We start from the raw sequence: 17,202 nt of genomic DNA, 5'->3' as shown, positions 1-17,202 counted from the left end.
TGAAGGAAACTCCTTGAGCCATTGCATCTGGTCCTGTAACGTTTTTTATGAAAATATTTTGTTAGACCGAAGGTTGGTTAAAAGAAATCTCCTAAACGTTAAAGACTAGAGTTTCCAATCGGTCAGGAATTTCGATAACTTGAGGGTTCCAAAAACAGAAAATTTCTTTAATTTGAACATGTGGTTTAAAAATACACACTTTAGCTCTGGAAATATGACCTGTGAAGTTGATAAAATACACAGCTATGTACTTTATGTACCTTTACGCTTTTCTATTGCTCAACCATGACACGTGAAAATGTTTAGGCAAACGACAAAGTGAAGCATTGAGAGTGCAATAAACTTGATCAAATTGCAATCACAGAGAGACAAACTTAATTAAAACAAATGATCATTCCCCCAAAATTGCTAATGAAGAGTAATATATTTCTTGTGATCTTGGTAAATACCCTTCTAACAGAGGGCAAGAATTTGCAGTGCAACTATGTAGCATAAAATATTACGTACTTGTATAATCTAAAGTGAATTTGTTAATGCATATTATGCCGAACGATAAAACAAAATGGAGTCAAATGTCTCTTGAATTCAATGTCATGTTTACTACATGCAACCACTCCTCAAAACAACCTAAAAAATTCTTCCCCACCTGATACTGCATCTCTCAGCTCCCGAAGAGCATCCAGAGCACGGACTTCGCAAGCCAACACACTTGCATCCAGGAACGCCTGGTATCCTCCGGCGGATGGGAGGACGCTCTCTTCATCCCGGTGGCTTGGATCCAACAAAATCCTGCAGGAACTCACACGAACTCCGCGACCTCCCAGAGGCTCCACAAATGTGTCACCGGGGACGATTGGAACCTGCATTCGCGAGTTAACGGCGTCTGGAGGCGTCATGGTTCCGCCGACCTGCAAATGTGGAAATTGTTAGCTTGGATGATATTGTAGAGGCTAGGTTACTTAGATTGAAGTTGCTTTGGCTTGCTGACTGAGTTTAGACATGTTTGCTACATAGAATATTGGTGCTTGACGGTAAGGCTTTGCTGCAGGAAAAATTGCTTTAAATAACATTTGAAAGTTTTGTCCGGACTTGGGGTTAAATTGAATGCATTTCAATAAACCTTGAATATTAGGCATAAAATTAAGGGTTAGTTCAATACGTATGCGCCGTTTTTAGCGCGTATATGAAGTTTAACATTCATTATCAAACATTTCTTGGAAAACTAAAACAAAAGATATTTTAACATTATTCTTTTGTTTAAGGTGTGGGTACATAGTTTAAAAAATGAAAATACTTTGATACATACAAAATTCATTGGTTTAAATAATATGAAAGCGTAACAATAAATTAGTTAATGAAGTTTCACACTATTTCTTTACCCTCGGAACAAACAACAAAAGATCACAAACAAAATACAGACCGGTACAACTTTTCCTTTGTTGTTGATTGCGACGCCAAGAATAGGAACAGGTCGTTCAGTGTCAGGTTCAAGCATCATTGATCCAAGTTCAATAGCAGTTGGTAGTTTGGTGACTGGACTCTTATAAGAACCACCTGCGTGCAAGAACCATTGCATTATGCATGTTTGTTTTCCGTTAAATGACTGCGAATTTCTTTGGACTAAACATAAGGGCCTCGTAAAAGAGATAGATCCAGGCGAGATTAATCGAGTTGGAATTTGATTCTTACTCATGAACGATTTCCAAAAGATAACATGGTTAAATATGTTCAATAGCAACTTTTCCAATAAAAGGTATGGCAAGCTTATCGCTCTATTTGCCTGTATGCGTTACAACAAGCTTAAAATGAAGAAACTTTTTTGCGTTGATGGGATAGCTGCCTGTGCATTATTACTGTCCGTGTTTATGGTCTCTAGGCCAAAGAGTAAAATGACAAATAGATATTGCTCAAGAACAGTTGTCCCCAAACTCCTTTGTTCCATGGCCCAAAATCTTGATCAAACTCGGTATGCAGCTCATACCATGCAGCCATATTTTGAAAATCTACCACGAGCGAGCATAACAGCATGTTTATCTTACAATACCACGAACAATACCTCAAATAACTCTGTGGCCTACTGAAATTATTTTAGGGCCTTAAGTTTGAAAATCAGTGCCCAACACTTACCAAGTGGATGAACAGCGCCTGTGACAGGGTGAATAGTCATTGCGCAAATCGGAACAGTGAGACCGGTGGTCGGGTCAAACATAGGGGCACCGAAACGAAGATCGGCACGGCGTTCCAGGGTCTGAAGGTTAGCGTTAACTGGCGCTCCTGTGCGGGGGTCGGTTGGGTAAGGTAGGTAAGGAATCAGAGGTTCGTCGGTTTTCGAAACCTCGCCCGTTGCGCAGTCAGCCGTGACGACGACACGTGACGTAATTGGGTCGTAGCTGAGGTTGCCCTGAAGGGGAAGTACCAGACCTGAAAAATAAGAAAATTATGTGAGAAAATGTGTTGGGACGACAAAGTGGTGGTAGACGCAAAAAACAGTTAATTAGCACAATAATTTCTGAATTTCATGATTATTTGTTCCATACGGCAAAGAAAACGCTTTAAAACGCGTTGTACAGCACAAAGAAAGTCTTTTTTACTGACCTGTTTGTGGATGTACAAAGTGGTCGCTAGAGCGAATTGGCATCACGTGACCATTGGCCAGTAGCATTTCGGTTCCAGGGTTGGGAATAGCCAATCCGGTGGTCGGATCCATTTTGCATAAGTCCGTCGCTTTCAGTGAACCGTCGTTGGCGAAAACATCTTCCCGCCCGAGAGGCGTCTTGGTTCCTAATCACACAAAAATACCTCGATTTTCACCTTCAACAACACATGAAAGGTAGAACCTAAACTTTTGTGCATCGTGTTATACGAATGATAGGGGGAAACTGTACAAGTTGACGCCTTGCAGTTTGCAAAGCAGGATAGTGACAACACTCTTTTTGAGAACTACCTATAAAAGCCAAATAAAAAATCAGACTTGAGAACCACATTGAGACGATTTTAAGCAAAAGGCTGATTTGGGGCAACCGCGTTCCAGGCAAAATAGTAGGGGTCTTTATTATTTCAATATGTTTTTAAATCAAGTATTTTTACACATATCGGGTCCGCGATCGTTAGTCCCAAGCTCATTGTGATAATGTTTTTTCGTGACAGCCATATATAGGTAATTACCCGGGTAAACAAGATTGGCTCCGGTTCCAGATCCCACTACACCCCAAGTTCCAAGTCTTCTACATTCATTGTTCACAGTAGCCGACATTTTGTTGATGAGAGCCCCAACTCTACCGGCGATTTCAACTTGAATTTCTTCCACTGTCATAAGTCCTGCAAACCAAACACATAAAATGTATGTGCTTTTAAGACATCATTCCAAATATCTAGAGTTGTTGTCTTGCAGAGAATTGTGACGACTTTCTCTAAAAAGTGTCTTTATGGTCTGCTCAAGCCTGTATGAAGGTTAATAACTTTGCCATGCAAACAAACACCTTTTAAAAAAATACATTAAAAAAATTGACATAATTCAATTTTCTACAATCAATGTACAGCGACTAGTCTGTTGCTACACAACACATTAGAAGCCCAGTCAAATGGAATAACCTTCGAATTGGCTCATTCCTTAACTACATATAAAAGTATTTATAGATATATATATTTATTTATTTAATATACCGTCTTTTAGGGAAACGAGTGCTTTGTCCAGTAGTCTCTGAGCAGCCTTGAACGAGGCGGTGAATACCACGTGGTGACGCTGCCGTTCAATCGCGTCTTCTCCCACGATTAATCGTTGTTGTTGCAGCACAGTCTGAAGAAACGAATATAATGTTCAATTTATACACAAAGCACAGAAGTCTAAAACAAAAAAATGGCATTTTGCAAACTGTAAAAACTATAGCGTTAGGCTTAAACGGCCAAAGACGTATTTAAATACGGCTTGTAGAAATCCCCGCGGTCGGTAAATGTTTGGAATTATGGGTTCAAGCAGTCTCTAATCACCAAATATACACAGTATGTGTTTTTAGTATCAGTTTTTGTAATCGTTAGTTTAAGACACGAATTAACTCCTTGCAATTTAAAGGACAATATACCGAAAACTTTTCGCCGAGGAGTCTTCGTCTTTCTAACTCAATATCCAGCTCTTCTTTCTTCCTCTCATACTCCGCAAGCTCCTCCTCCGTTGCCAAGGACGCTCTGCCCTTGAGATTCAATTTGGCAGCCCAAAGGTCTACAAAAAAACGAATAAAGCCTTTGCCGTATAGCTTCGGAAAACGGCTTGATTCGGAAAAAACGCCTCTAATAAGCCTGGATTATAATATTTTTGTTAGCATAAACGTATAGGCACCTTTGAGTGATTGAGTTTGCTGGGCAACCTTCTGGTAAAGTGCTTTCACTTCTTCCTTCTGCATTCCGATGGTTGAAGTCACTCCTTGCGATTGTTTAGTCAGAATGTTGTAAAACTCCTGACTGCTGAACGACTCCAAATCGACCTGCGTTAAAAAAATGCAAAGTATATGACTATTGGGATTCTTGTATTAAAACTTTATGTGCCATCAAAATGTTGCTAATAGCCTAAGATCACATATATGATGTATTTCAGCTTCAACTAATAATCGTGCCCCCAAATTTTAGGATTTAGGTTTCAAAGAATCCATTTGGACTTTTATAGAGGTCATATCAAATCCTGAATACTTACGAGGGATTGGTTATGACAAAGATGTGTTAAATTGCCTCAGCGAGACCCAAACGTAAATTGGAGTCAGCTCACAAACTTTGTTATATATATTAACCAACAATCTTTTGGCGAAATCTTCAAGTAAAAAATTCTGTCTTGGTCAAGTTTTACTTTAATGTTATTTCGCCCAGCATGTTTTCTTTTGCATAGTGGCTACAGTTTTTCACCAAAATATAAATGCTAAACTGCTTGACCTGTCTCTCGTAGTCCCAGAATTCGTCTCTAGCAGTGACCGAGTCAGTTTCAGCAGCAACAGCAACTTCTCCATCAGCCACCATTCGACCCTGGGCATCCATGTTGCGATGAAACTTCTTCACTGAATGAACTGTCGACCCCTAAGCACAAAATCGTCAATTAGTGCTGATAGTGAATAGGCAAGCAGAATAGCTTAAAAAAATGAAATTGTAAATTCAAAATGATGAACGCTTTTAAACAGACGTATTGGTACCTCAAGCGATTTACCCAGTATTTAGGCTTAAAGGTGGTGTTACAACAGAAATTTCAAACGTTTATGATGATATTGACAACAAAAAAGTAGCAAGTAACTTGTTTTGCAATTATAACCGTTTACGTACAGTCTGTCCATTTTACTACAGTATGAATAATTCACCCCGATACAAATATTTTAAATCGTTAAACAAACTAAGAAATATGCTGAAGTAGAAAAATGAGCAATAATTGAAACAATGCTGAATAATGTTGAACAGCAACAATTAGGCTATGCAATAAGCTTCACATGCAATATTCTATCTCAAACAGCAAAAGCATGATTTCAAGTCAGAACCAACATATGTCACAAAAACAGAATCTAACCTTGGACGAATAATCGTCAAACGAGAAACTTTTTGCCAAGACGCGGTAATAGGGAATCAAATACAACATCTTGCTCCACCCGTACTTCTTAAAGAGCATGAGTGCCACAATAAGGATAATGACCACCAGAAGAGCTGCTGCGATCAGGAGTCCGATGAGAAGCCAGTCGGGTTCCAGGAGAATGTCAGAACGGAGTGCGAATCCGCTCTGCACCATAGCACGTGGTGTTTGTGCGAAGAATGGACCGACTTCGGTACAGGTGCCACCCGCTTCCATTACTGGTGGATGCAAATTGTATGTGAGAGTTTATTGAGTGATTTGTGGGAGTGTATAGTAGGAATGGGCCGAGCAGAGCCAGAACCCGAGTACTCGGTACATGGCACCGCTGTTTTTGATGCTCGGTACTCGGCCGAACAGTTGCACAACTGAACCGAGCATTAAATTTGCACGTTCTTGCCCTGCTAACATGCGAAATTAGTGTTCGAAAGGGTAGTCAAGAACAAAAATGTCAAAATTTTAGCTTTAGATGGTGGAAAAACACGGGAGGGGGTAACTTCTCGGGCCTATACAGCTTAATACGGCGCTGGTGATTTACCTTGTAGAGCTACAAACTAGCGTGGAATTAGGAATGTTTTTGACATAAAAACAACACTTTGTTTGCTAAACAGAAAACACTTCGTTAATATAGCTACAGTTGGAGTTAACGTACGTTTTTGATATCTTAGGGTTCACAAAACATAAAGCATAAATGGTAGCTATGCCAGGAACATAAATGCATTAAATAAGGCGTATAGAACATGAACGGTTGATCGCAGAAGGCAAAAAATAAGACAAAGTTTGCAATAACGGTCCACGCTGAAGGGCGTTTTTATGGTATCTACGACTTCTTATCCTTCATGAGACATAAAGTGACAGACATTACGCAGTCAACAATTATTTGGTGTAAAAATCAACACTGTACACTAATCTTTTCGTTCAGACGGACTGACCTCGCACATAGAATTTCTTCAAACTGTTGGTGTTGTGCATGAAACTGTAAGCACCAGGCTCTGTGAATTTATAAATAAACAGGGAGGCTTGTGTGTTGATCAGAGATTGATCCTCACTAAGTGTACGAAATCCTCCATAGTCAAAGTTCTCGTTCGTGTTGTAAAGGTTAGTGACGTCGTACATCGGGTAGTTCAGGTTGTCCACTCTGTTGGAGAATAATTTCATTAATTTTGACTGTAGAAACGCATGGGGCTGTTACGTGACAAGTAAACCGGAGACTATGCACACTGTTTCAACTTATAAGGTTTCATCAGTGCAGTTGGTGACAAGACATTGGCCGTATTGGCTAGTGTAACCACATTATGGCACTCCAGTATGTTGCGAGTAACATACTGAAAAGCCATGCCTCGCCAAATCTGCTCGATGGTACAACTGGAAATACACCATTGTGGAATTTTAACCAATTTGAGACGCAGATTAGTGTACAACATGTTTATCTATATTTAGTAGTTTCCAATCTGGTGTCTGTACAAAAGGCCCTTTATTACAAAAATATATATATTACACACCACTAATGCAAATTAGGTATAAAATAAATTCTGGTGTTTAATTATTTCGGCTTGTTGTCTCATCCATATTTCAAGAATATTAGAATTAAACAAACAAAAAAGTTCTGAAATGGTACCTAGGAATCACTAGACTTCATAAATTTGTAAAAGAAATGTGTAACTAAACAAAAGTTTGTTAACCACTGGTATGATTTATAAGGAACTGGAGCCTTTTTGTGGCGTCCTAACTAAGTTTATGCTACAATTTCTGCAAAAGTCTACAGGAAGGCAAACTGGACAGAAAAATGTTTATCATTAGGAATTTAAAGGTTGGTGGCATGACATAAGAACCAAAAGGGACACTTTAATTCACACTTTTCAATCAAATCAAACCCCTCAATTCAAGGTAAACTTACGTAAAACTCATGAGATCTCCGAGAGCCAGGCAGATTACAGGATTCAGAATACCACTGTTGTTGCTAGGGGTAACGGCCATCAACTTTCGACCTTGATGGTGACCTTCAATGTTGTAGCTCTGCTTGTATCGGGATGCTGCATATTGGCCACTGACACTGCGACGTCGACGACTGGTTGTGGTTGTGTTCTGAATTTCAAAAGGTTATGTTAGTTATTATTTTCCACAACATTTTTATAGCGACAGGACGCAGTTTCGTTCAGCACTTGTACTGACGATGGCAACGGCGAAAAACACACACCAACGGCGAAAATTTCAATTCCTGCACCAGCACAATTCCCTAATAATTCACGCATAAAAGAATCAAAAAGCTCTATCAAATGAATACAATAATCTAGATAATTGTAAAATTATCGACAGCAATACGTCACAAGCAAGATAAACCATGACGTCACGGTTCGATTTGAAACATGACGTCATAAGGGCCAATAGGTTAAGTTTGACACATGACGTCACAAAGTCTAACCCGTTTCATTTGAAAAATAACAACCGGTTCAATTTGAAACGTGACGTCAGTTCAACAAGTTTTATTTTATGTAAGATATTTCTGACACCTTCAAAAAGTCTTGGCACTGTACCTGTGAATTTGCATCGAGTTCTTGCGTCAATGTGTCAGGGTTGGGACTGTACCTTCCCACAAAACCGGCTTCTGACGATTCGATCGTGTATATGGGCTGACTGGTGGATGTACCCGAAGTACATTGGTCAGGAAAGATTGCGTTCCGGGAGTTTATGATGTTGGATAAATCCGAAGTCGGGTAGTCAACGGTCGAACCGTCGGCGTATGTTACACTGGTAAATTATAGTTTTTGTTTAAGAGTCTGTTTTTTTCTTTAGAGTTTCAATGGGTAATAAAACCATTACAGTGGCAAACCTACATACGGTCTGGACAAAAGTAAAGAGAATGTTGACACAAAAATGAGGAATAATCATACTTTATCCAATTGGTGAGTTTTGTTGTTCAACTATATCTTTCGATAGAAAAACAAACATTTAGTCCCTTTTTAAAATGACACCATGATCAAAAATCGATAGCAATATTCTAGTTTCATTTAATTACCGGACAATCGGTTGTGTGCTGACAAGTGGATCTGGACACATAAATTGCATTGTGGATTTTTGTTGAGTTCTGCATTCCAAGTTGCAGATCGCATCCAAGTTGTCAACCTGACAGAGGCAAACTCCCAACGACTTGTCGACTCCTGTCAATCAAAATCGATTTGAGTCTTAAGCTTTGTTCAAGAGTGTTGCCTGGTACTGTTTTTATGAGTGATTGATTTTGAGTATGTTTTCTTTGCCGTTGTTGAAGGCAAAGTTATTGCGATACAAATGTATGAATTAAACTGTGGCATTTTGCAGTTATTTGAAAGTTATTGGAGTTCTCTAAAATCCGGTTTACACAAATCATAGTACGCCAGACCTATTTAATCGCTAGTCTGCATCACCGCTTCACGGCTGATCCCAGTTACGAGTTCATTCTAACAGATTCAGAAAGATTTTACCAATTGATGTTGCTTTACCAAAAATGATTTTACCAAAAATGCTTACGTGTCTAAAGTCAAGTCATTTACTTCAAATTGCATATTTCTAACCCTAGCGTGGGTCTTGAATTATGAGTGCAGTTATTTGAAAGTCAAACATTAAACGACCATACCAACAATCCACAAAGTTTTGTCGTGTATTATATTTGGTACCTTGATAACCATCAGGTGTTGCACATGTCTGACGGCATCTTTCTTCCCATTGTGCGTCATCCAAACAAGCTCCGTCTTGTGCTCGGGTTGTTCCGTCAGTGCAGAGCGGATACACAAACCTGTGAGAAGAAAAACTCATAGCTAGGAGTTCAAGTTTTCAGCGACGTTTTGACGTTTCAGATTACTCCTTCTTGAACATATTACGCTCAAAGTGTATTGCAAAACATAGTGGAGAAACAAGAAATAGAAAAAAACAAAATATCCCAAAAAACTGTACCGTTTATTTGTGAAACATATCTATTTTTCTGTTAAACCCCTTATCAAAGGTCACCTTATAACAAAAGTTGCAGAAGCCTTATTCTAGTTTGATCAACACAATCACAAGTCAAAATTATCCACGAAATTCGTTTTTAAATAGGCCGATAAAATCAAACTTATGAAAAAATTGAAAAGTAATTTTTCAATCGTGTTTAAAAAGCACAACTTTAATAGATTGCACTTTATGAGTGAATACAGAGCAGTGGGTCATATAAACTGGTGTAATTCATTGCCCAAATATTCATTAAAACTTTTGTGGCTTGTGTTATGCTGTCAAGTAAAAAATACCTAATACTGAATATTCAAATAGCTCTGTGGCCCTTAAAATGTTTTTTGGTCCACAGTTGTGAATACAGAAATATTGCTTGCAGAGTTCATATAAAACCATCAATAGTATAATGCATGAAATAGTAGAATCCTTACTTGACACAGTCACCGCCTCTATTGGCATCAGCGTTGTAGCCGGTTGCACACGGACAACTCAGATCGCTCGGTTGAAAGTCACGACCCGATCCTGTGCACAAGCAACTAGTTTGCCCTAAGCTCGGTTGAGTGGCTTCAGCTCCGCATGTCAGGCAACTTGTTTGTCCCTACATAAATAATAAAACATATATAACAATCAAAGTACGCCATGGCCATTGAAGGCGTTATACAATCAATCCGGTCTCCCAAATATCCCCATATGGCAAGGCACAGTACAGGCGAGAAATATCTAGCCTATGGTGGGATTCGAACCCACGACTGGAGTCTTTCCGGGACTCGCCTTTTACCAACTGAGCTGCAATGTATTCATCTTAACACGTTGACTGCCAAGGGATATTCCTATGTTGTGCTCAAATTTGCGAGATATGTTTTAGTGACTTTCTGAAATCGGGAAGTCGAAATAGTTTTCTTCGCTGGTGCCATGCTTACAGGTAACATGCTGATGTATACACCATATAAGGTGTCTCGGTGTTGCCACAACGCATCCACGACGTTAGTTCGAGACGCCAGCTCGTTTTAAGCGCGTTACAATCAAATAAGTCTACTACGAGTATACTCGTATCTGGCAAGCCTGGCTAGGTCGGCAACTACGAGATAACTCGTAGTTGGCAGTCAACGTGTTAACGTACACAACTTTTGCCAAAAAGCCTTCTTGGAGAAGATAAAACCATCCTTGATGAAGATATTGCAAAGAACTTGTCAAAGAAAGTGTTTTTTCCCAAACATCCTAAATTACCTTTTCTTAGAATAATACTAAATTGTGAAATGTTTCAATTTGAAAGACTTTGGTCACACCGACAAGTCTTAGTCTATACGGAATTGTTTTCAAGTATCGGTCTTTTGCTCAATTTAGACTTTAGAGGTATTTCTACACATTTATATTTTTAACATTCAAACTAAATAGCAAACTATAAAAAACGAACCCAAATTACCCCGCTAAAAACACAACTTAAAAGTGAGATTGGCGCAAGCCGCCTTTAAAAAATTCAGCAATCCCCATGAAACTACACCTAAAAATTTTTAAATCAACAAACATCGGCGCACCGGAGTAGGGCCAAAGAAGTCGACAGCGCAAGGTATACAGAATGCTGAGTCAGCAGATGCAGCAAATTCATTGTCATTGTAACTTCCAGCCGGACACGGTGTAGGCTCGGTGGACCCAGCAGGACAGAAGTAACCTTTCGGACATGGAAACGAGTTGGTGACGTTGGTCGTCGCGTTGTTGGATTGCGGCTGGTCGGTAGTGGCGCCAGAGAGGCATACCACGCCTGCTCTGCATTGTGTGCAGTTCTACAGAAAAAAATATTGATTATTTTTTTTCGAGGGCACTACACAAGACAGCAACGCTTTTTCAGACTGGTAGTACTGTATGATGGCAGATGTGCTGCGATTTTTGACATATTAATTAATACAATTTTAATTTGTTTCGTCCTTATTCAAGTTACATCAATAGTTTGACGTAAAGTTAATGATGATCAGAAAAAAGGTTTTGGAAATTTGGAATAGAGTCAAGTTTTCCCAGTTATTATTTGTTTTGTTCCTATTCTAACAAACCGATATTTTATCAATTTTCAGAAAAAAAGGCTATACATTTAAATTTGAGGTTAAAATTTGTAAAAATCGGAATTTGTGCAAAATGTTTTAATGATTGAAAAAGTGCACCTCATGTTATATTCGTAAACCACATTAAATTTCAAATAATACGTATTTCGTCTTATTTCCAACACAAATTCGGCAACATCAGAGGGTTAAACCTGGGTTTTGAACCATTAATACAACAATACCTGTCTATCGGCATCGGCTCCATATGTGCCAGGAGCGCAAGCTTCGCAAGTGTCTGCCAGCGATGTGCGGAGAGAACCGTCGATTTCCTTGTACCCAAGCGGACACAGACTCTCCTTGAATGAGTTTTCTGGGCAGTAATGGCCGAGCGAGCAAGCTGTCGGTTGGCTTGAATTCTGTGGGCAGTAGCTTCCTGTAAAGCAAGTGTATCACTGATTTATAAATTTCAAGGTTCAAAGTGACGTCGTACATGATGTCACCACTTGCGTCACATTTTTTAGAACACGTATGCAAGCGAACCTGGATAATCGCATAATCATTTTAATTGTATAGGAATCATAAATCCTACATCTACCCCTTGCCATTGGTTAGGAAAATCCAATAAATCGGATAATTACACGAAAGAGATTACCTAACTGGTTATTTACATATGCGATACTCGTTTGTTCCTTCGCTCTAATAATAACAACGACATTTGTGAAACGTTTTCTACAGAATTAATTGCAACACTGTGGCTCTGAGAAGCAGAATCTTAACGAATGAGTTCATTTGTTAAGTTTTAGAAAATAAGTACCAAGGTGAGAAAAAAGACATACCTGCGGGACATGGTAGTTGCACCGAAGCTTGTGGGCAGTAGAATCCCGCTTCACATGGAGATGGCATTACACTACCCTCGGGACAATACGAACCCAGTTCACACACTATCCCTGCGACATTGAAATAAAAGTGTTTCACATTACGGAATTTTCGAACACTTTTCAACACGAAATCAACTATTATAGTTTCAAATTTCTATTTTTCTTGTTTCAAAACTGATTCGGCAAACTTTACATTTGGCTTTCAAATTTTATATGGTTTGGAAGATCATTTAGGCAGTTGTAAACGTTAAATGCATGGTAACAAGCAACTGGAAAGGGATTTCTGAACTTATAATCACGCTTCATACCAACCGCTTTGCCTCAACACAACAATATGTAAAGTATAGTGGTTTTCAAACTGTGGGTAATTATACGCCCAAAACGGTAATTATGCATTTTGCAGAACATAATTACGTTATCATTGTTTACTTCCGTCAATTTATTAAATTTTAGAAGGAAAATAAAATTCATCTGTTTTTTTTTTCTGGATCAAAATATTATTAAGGTTAAAAACCATTGGCCTACCGCATAAGCTTCTACTGGAAACGGTAACGGTAATGTGCGTACCTTTAACAAAATTTCATACCTTTAACAGCGGCGTCCGTGCAGTTGAAACAAACTGTCGACGACTGCGGACAATAGAATCCAGCTGAACAATTGAGACAATCTGCAGAACTCTGTGCGCCGACTTGATCTCGGTAAGTTCCAGCCCAACATGGAATCGGGTTCAAACTTGCGTTAATTGGGGGTCCACCGCCCGTGCCTACGCCACAGTAGTGACCCACTGGACAGGGGGTTTGCGTTGGGTCAACGGTGGCCTCGTTCGGACACCAGAAGCCGGCTGGACAGGGAAGGCAAGTTGAGCTGTCGGGCGCACCAAGTGTGTTGGAGTAGGTGCCTGGAAATTACAAGCAAAATATTGAAGAACAATTTTATGTGAAAAGTTTTAAAAAGAAGACAAAGTATATTAAAAAACACAGCAATTTTTTTTGTCGACGAATCTTACTTCAATATTGGTTACTACTGATAACGGAATCACAAGATATTGCCACAAAATCAGAATAAGATACGCTTTTTTAACATATAACATTTAACTAGCCCATAAAATCATTTATCAAAGCACACTTCCGGGCCAGATTTGTTTTTGTTCGTTTTTCAAATCGGGGTTAGAGTCCCAATTTCAGGTCCTCTGACTACTCAGCATCAAACCTTTAGGGTCTCTTAAACTCAAAATTACATCTCATATATCCATACCTGGTGGACAAGCTGTCATATTTTGCAGGTAAGGACAATAGAACCCGGCACTACAATTGACGGGCACTGAGCCGTCGGCGCAAACGTATCCTGCAGGACATTGAGAACAGTTGTTAATAGAAGTGGCTCCCTCCACTGTTATGACGGAGCCAGTTGGGCACGGCTGTGGTTCGGTTGTTCCTTCCTCGCAGTAATAGCCGAAGGGGCATAGGTTACCGCTGGTGGGATTCGAACCATCAGGTGTTGGAGTGTTGCTGCCACTGATGCAAAAGTATCCAGGAGCACAAGGGGCTGTCAAGTTCAAAAACATGCTTTAAAACTTAACGACAATTTTTAAGCTCAATTTTTAGGTTTAAGTCCATGGACCACCAGTTCAATTAAATGAATATCGCGGACGAGTCGATTGCCAAGTATAAGGATAAAGAAAGCATCTTCAATACAGAGTTTCGAGAAGTGATATTACAACGCTGACACCTAAATACAAGTACATAACCAATAACTCGGATAAGCTTTTTTCGTACTGAATATTTAATGAATTATATGCAACTATTTCCAGTTTATTTCCAAATATAATTAACGTCGTGTAAACCATCCAAAAAAGTCATCAGGAACCATAAGTTGAGAACCACTGGTTTAAACAAAGCTCAAAAAACTAGACAAAAAGATTTTTAAAAGCGCCGTTTTAGCAAAGTATATGTTCGCTGGCAACTTACCCAAAAAATAAAATATATCGTACCTGTAATGGTTCCGTCAATGCAGTAGGACCCTGCTGGACATGAAGAGCATTCCGAGGCACTTTCGAGTTTTGTTCGATTCCCGAAAGTGCCGTTGGGGCAGGTCTGAGGGGCCGATGATTGGGGCCCGCAGAAACCCCCCATGGGGCATGGCTCCTGGGTGGTCGAGTTGGCAACACAATAGAACTTTGGCTGACATGGGTCGCAATCTGCCTGCCCTTGAGAAGCTTGAAATGTGCCTGGAAATAACGGAATTCGGTTCAACCAAAGTCAACTATGTTTCTCAGTTAAATAAAACATAACTGCCAGAGTACATGTGTATATAGAATACATCATGCAGACGTTTTAACAATTGCTATTGCCATCGTTAGTGCAGGTTGTCAATCGAGCTACAGCCGGGTTTATATAAGCACTGGTACGCCCTACCTAATCGCCTAAAGACTCAATGTGGCCCAAGTGGTGATACATAGCTTACATTACAACAACAAAACTTTACTTAAACAAGCTCGCAACGGAATGCCTTTTCCTTCGATAATTTGCAAACTATATAGGTAGCGACTTTTAAACTACTTACCTGCTGGACAAGGGTCTGGGGAGGCGCTTCCCTGTGGACAACGGTGTCCAGCTGGACATTCGTAACCGGTCGGTTGTCTGTCGGCAATGTTGGCCGTAGCTGGACAGTAGTAACCTGCCGCGCACTCTCCCGTCACAGCACCCAATCCCGTAGCATTGCAATACATTCCCGCTTGACAAGGCAGGCAGGCACTTGACGAGCTTCCGCGGGGATTTGGGTTGTAAGTTCCCGCTTGGCAGGGCAGCTCAGCCTTGGTACCTATTTAACGTTTTTCGTGAACGAAGTAATGTACACAAAGGGGTTTTATATTTACCTTCAGGGCAATAGTAACCCACATCACACTCCCCGTTTCCTGTTATGGGGTCGTTTGCAGGAGAAGGTCCCTTTGCCCCAGTCTTGCAGAAGAACCCAGCAGTGCAGTTTTGTGGGTCGGTCTCTCGGCTTCTGCAATATCTAAATCGAAAACAAATGTGTTGAAATATTTACACACGCCCAAAAAAACTGCAATATTTTTTTCACGGGGTTAAGAATTTTACTTTAATTTTCTGGGAATATGACCAGTAAAGTTTTAAATTATTATCTTTGTTTAGTTTAGCATATGGGGAGAAATGAAAATGTTTTGAGATACTAGGGGAGGAATTCGTTGAAGAAGGTTTGGGACCACTGCCTTAAACCACTCGACCAAGCTCCTGCCCCTGGTGCAATATTTAGTTATGACGTAGCTGTGATGTCATAACTACGCTACTTAAACGACATTTTTACTTCATTAGCCATTTGGGTCACAATTTTATCCAATATGTCAAGGACAATGTACTATTGAAAATGACATGCAACATACCTTCCTGCGGGACATTCAAGACACTGGCTCTCGCTAGAAAGGCCGGTGAGAATGGAAAAAGTTCCCGATGGACAATCACGTCCAACACTTTCGCCACCAGGGCAGTATTGAGCAGGCGGACAAGTTATACCCGCTGTCATATTCACTGTATCACAGTATGTGCCATTTGGACAAGGCAAGCATTCGGATTGGCCGATTTTCGGTTGGTAGTTTCCAGGGGTGCACTGTCGTTCCATTGTGTCGCCCGCAAGGCAGAAGAAACCCTCAGGACAGGGGTAACCCATGCTGGGGTCGTTAGGGGTCGGGGTGTCGGAGCCCCCGGTACAGATGTACCCGTCAGCACAATCTGGCAAAACGGACGAATTGGAAGCGCAGTATTTTCCAGCCGGGCACGGAGTGCAGTAACTAGAGTTGGGACTGTTTGACAACGATGTAAAAGTGCCTTTGTCACAAGGAGTCGGCCAGTCGCTCCCCTCCGGACAGTAGAAGCCTTCTGGGCAGTTGATTTGTTCAGCCGAATCCGACCCCCTGAGACAGTAATACCCAGCAGTGCATGGACCCTGACCTTCCTCGCTAATTGATCCTGAAGCTTGGCAGTAGAATCCAGCTTTGCAAGGAAGGCAGGCAGCGTTGGATGTGCTTCCGTTGTTACTGTTGTATGTACCAGCTGGGCACAGATATTGGTCGTCACGGATTGTGCCGTTGAGACAGTAGCTTCCTGGGGGACAAGTTAAAGGCACGGAGATGGGACCGCCTATTGGGCAGTAGGTGCCTTCCGGGCAAGTAACACATTCAGGTTGAAGAGTATCTCGTTGATACATCCCGTTGTCGCAAGGAATTTTATCACCCGTGCCTGATGGACATTTATATCCAGCGGGGCAGGGTTCTTGAAACTGAGATGCGCTACCTTCAGGGCAGTAGTAACCAGCCGCGCAGTCACCAGAGACATTAGTGCGGCCGAGACCTTGACAAAATTTGCCCGGAGTGCACAATGTACAGTCATCAGCCTTGGAGATAGGCATAGGGTCGTCGTAGAACGTGCCATTGGGACATAGGATGCGAGAAGTGGTGCCGTTTGGACAGTAGTGGCCTTTGTTGCAGGGGTCAGGGTTTTGCGAGGTCGAGTTGATAGCGCAGAAGTATCCGGGGTCGCAAGGACCAGTTGGGGCTGGAAGATTGTCCGAGTCGCAGTACTGACCGGCTGGACATGGTGTCGGGTGTGGCGCCCTCTCAGGGCAGAAAGTACCAGCCAAACATGACTGCTGAGTGGGACTAGACGACCCAGCTGTCGAATAAAAAAGCGCAGGCGTTAGCATGACTGAAAAACACAAATGCATC

The 17,202-nt window shown here is 40.8% G+C and overlaps 1 protein-coding gene across 1 annotated transcript in view; it reads right to left on the bottom strand.

The window, feature by feature from the left end:
• The window catches only part of LOC145224857 (uncharacterized), an 81,724-nt gene that overhangs the window by 16,772 nt on the left and 47,750 nt on the right, over positions 1-17,202 (bottom strand). Inside the window, exons 70-95 of the mRNA XM_080091494.1 lie at positions 15,865-17,149; positions 15,340-15,479; positions 15,027-15,284; positions 14,455-14,691; positions 13,719-14,009; positions 13,051-13,362; positions 12,423-12,533; positions 11,829-12,019; positions 11,089-11,334; positions 9,985-10,151; positions 9,244-9,362; positions 8,610-8,751; positions 8,128-8,341; positions 7,491-7,678; positions 6,526-6,731; positions 5,537-5,814; positions 4,918-5,058; positions 4,334-4,478; positions 4,080-4,216; positions 3,664-3,796; positions 3,166-3,318; positions 2,596-2,781; positions 2,128-2,421; positions 1,421-1,554; positions 647-908; positions 2-33 (exon numbers count right to left, since the gene is read on the bottom strand). Of these exons, the coding sequence (XP_079947620.1) occupies positions 2-33; positions 647-908; positions 1,421-1,554; positions 2,128-2,421; positions 2,596-2,781; positions 3,166-3,318; positions 3,664-3,796; positions 4,080-4,216; positions 4,334-4,478; positions 4,918-5,058; positions 5,537-5,814; positions 6,526-6,731; positions 7,491-7,678; positions 8,128-8,341; positions 8,610-8,751; positions 9,244-9,362; positions 9,985-10,151; positions 11,089-11,334; positions 11,829-12,019; positions 12,423-12,533; positions 13,051-13,362; positions 13,719-14,009; positions 14,455-14,691; positions 15,027-15,284; positions 15,340-15,479; positions 15,865-17,149 (6,002 nt within the window). The remainder of the gene's footprint in view (position 1; positions 34-646; positions 909-1,420; positions 1,555-2,127; positions 2,422-2,595; positions 2,782-3,165; positions 3,319-3,663; positions 3,797-4,079; positions 4,217-4,333; positions 4,479-4,917; positions 5,059-5,536; positions 5,815-6,525; positions 6,732-7,490; positions 7,679-8,127; positions 8,342-8,609; positions 8,752-9,243; positions 9,363-9,984; positions 10,152-11,088; positions 11,335-11,828; positions 12,020-12,422; positions 12,534-13,050; positions 13,363-13,718; positions 14,010-14,454; positions 14,692-15,026; positions 15,285-15,339; positions 15,480-15,864; positions 17,150-17,202) is intronic.

Source organism: Phallusia mammillata, chromosome 1 (assembly GCF_965637545.1).
Source record: "Phallusia mammillata chromosome 1, kaPhaMamm4.hap1.1, whole genome shotgun sequence".
NCBI lineage: Eukaryota > Metazoa > Chordata > Ascidiacea > Phlebobranchia > Ascidiidae > Phallusia > Phallusia mammillata.
This window is presented reverse-complemented; position numbering and strand designations above follow the sequence as displayed.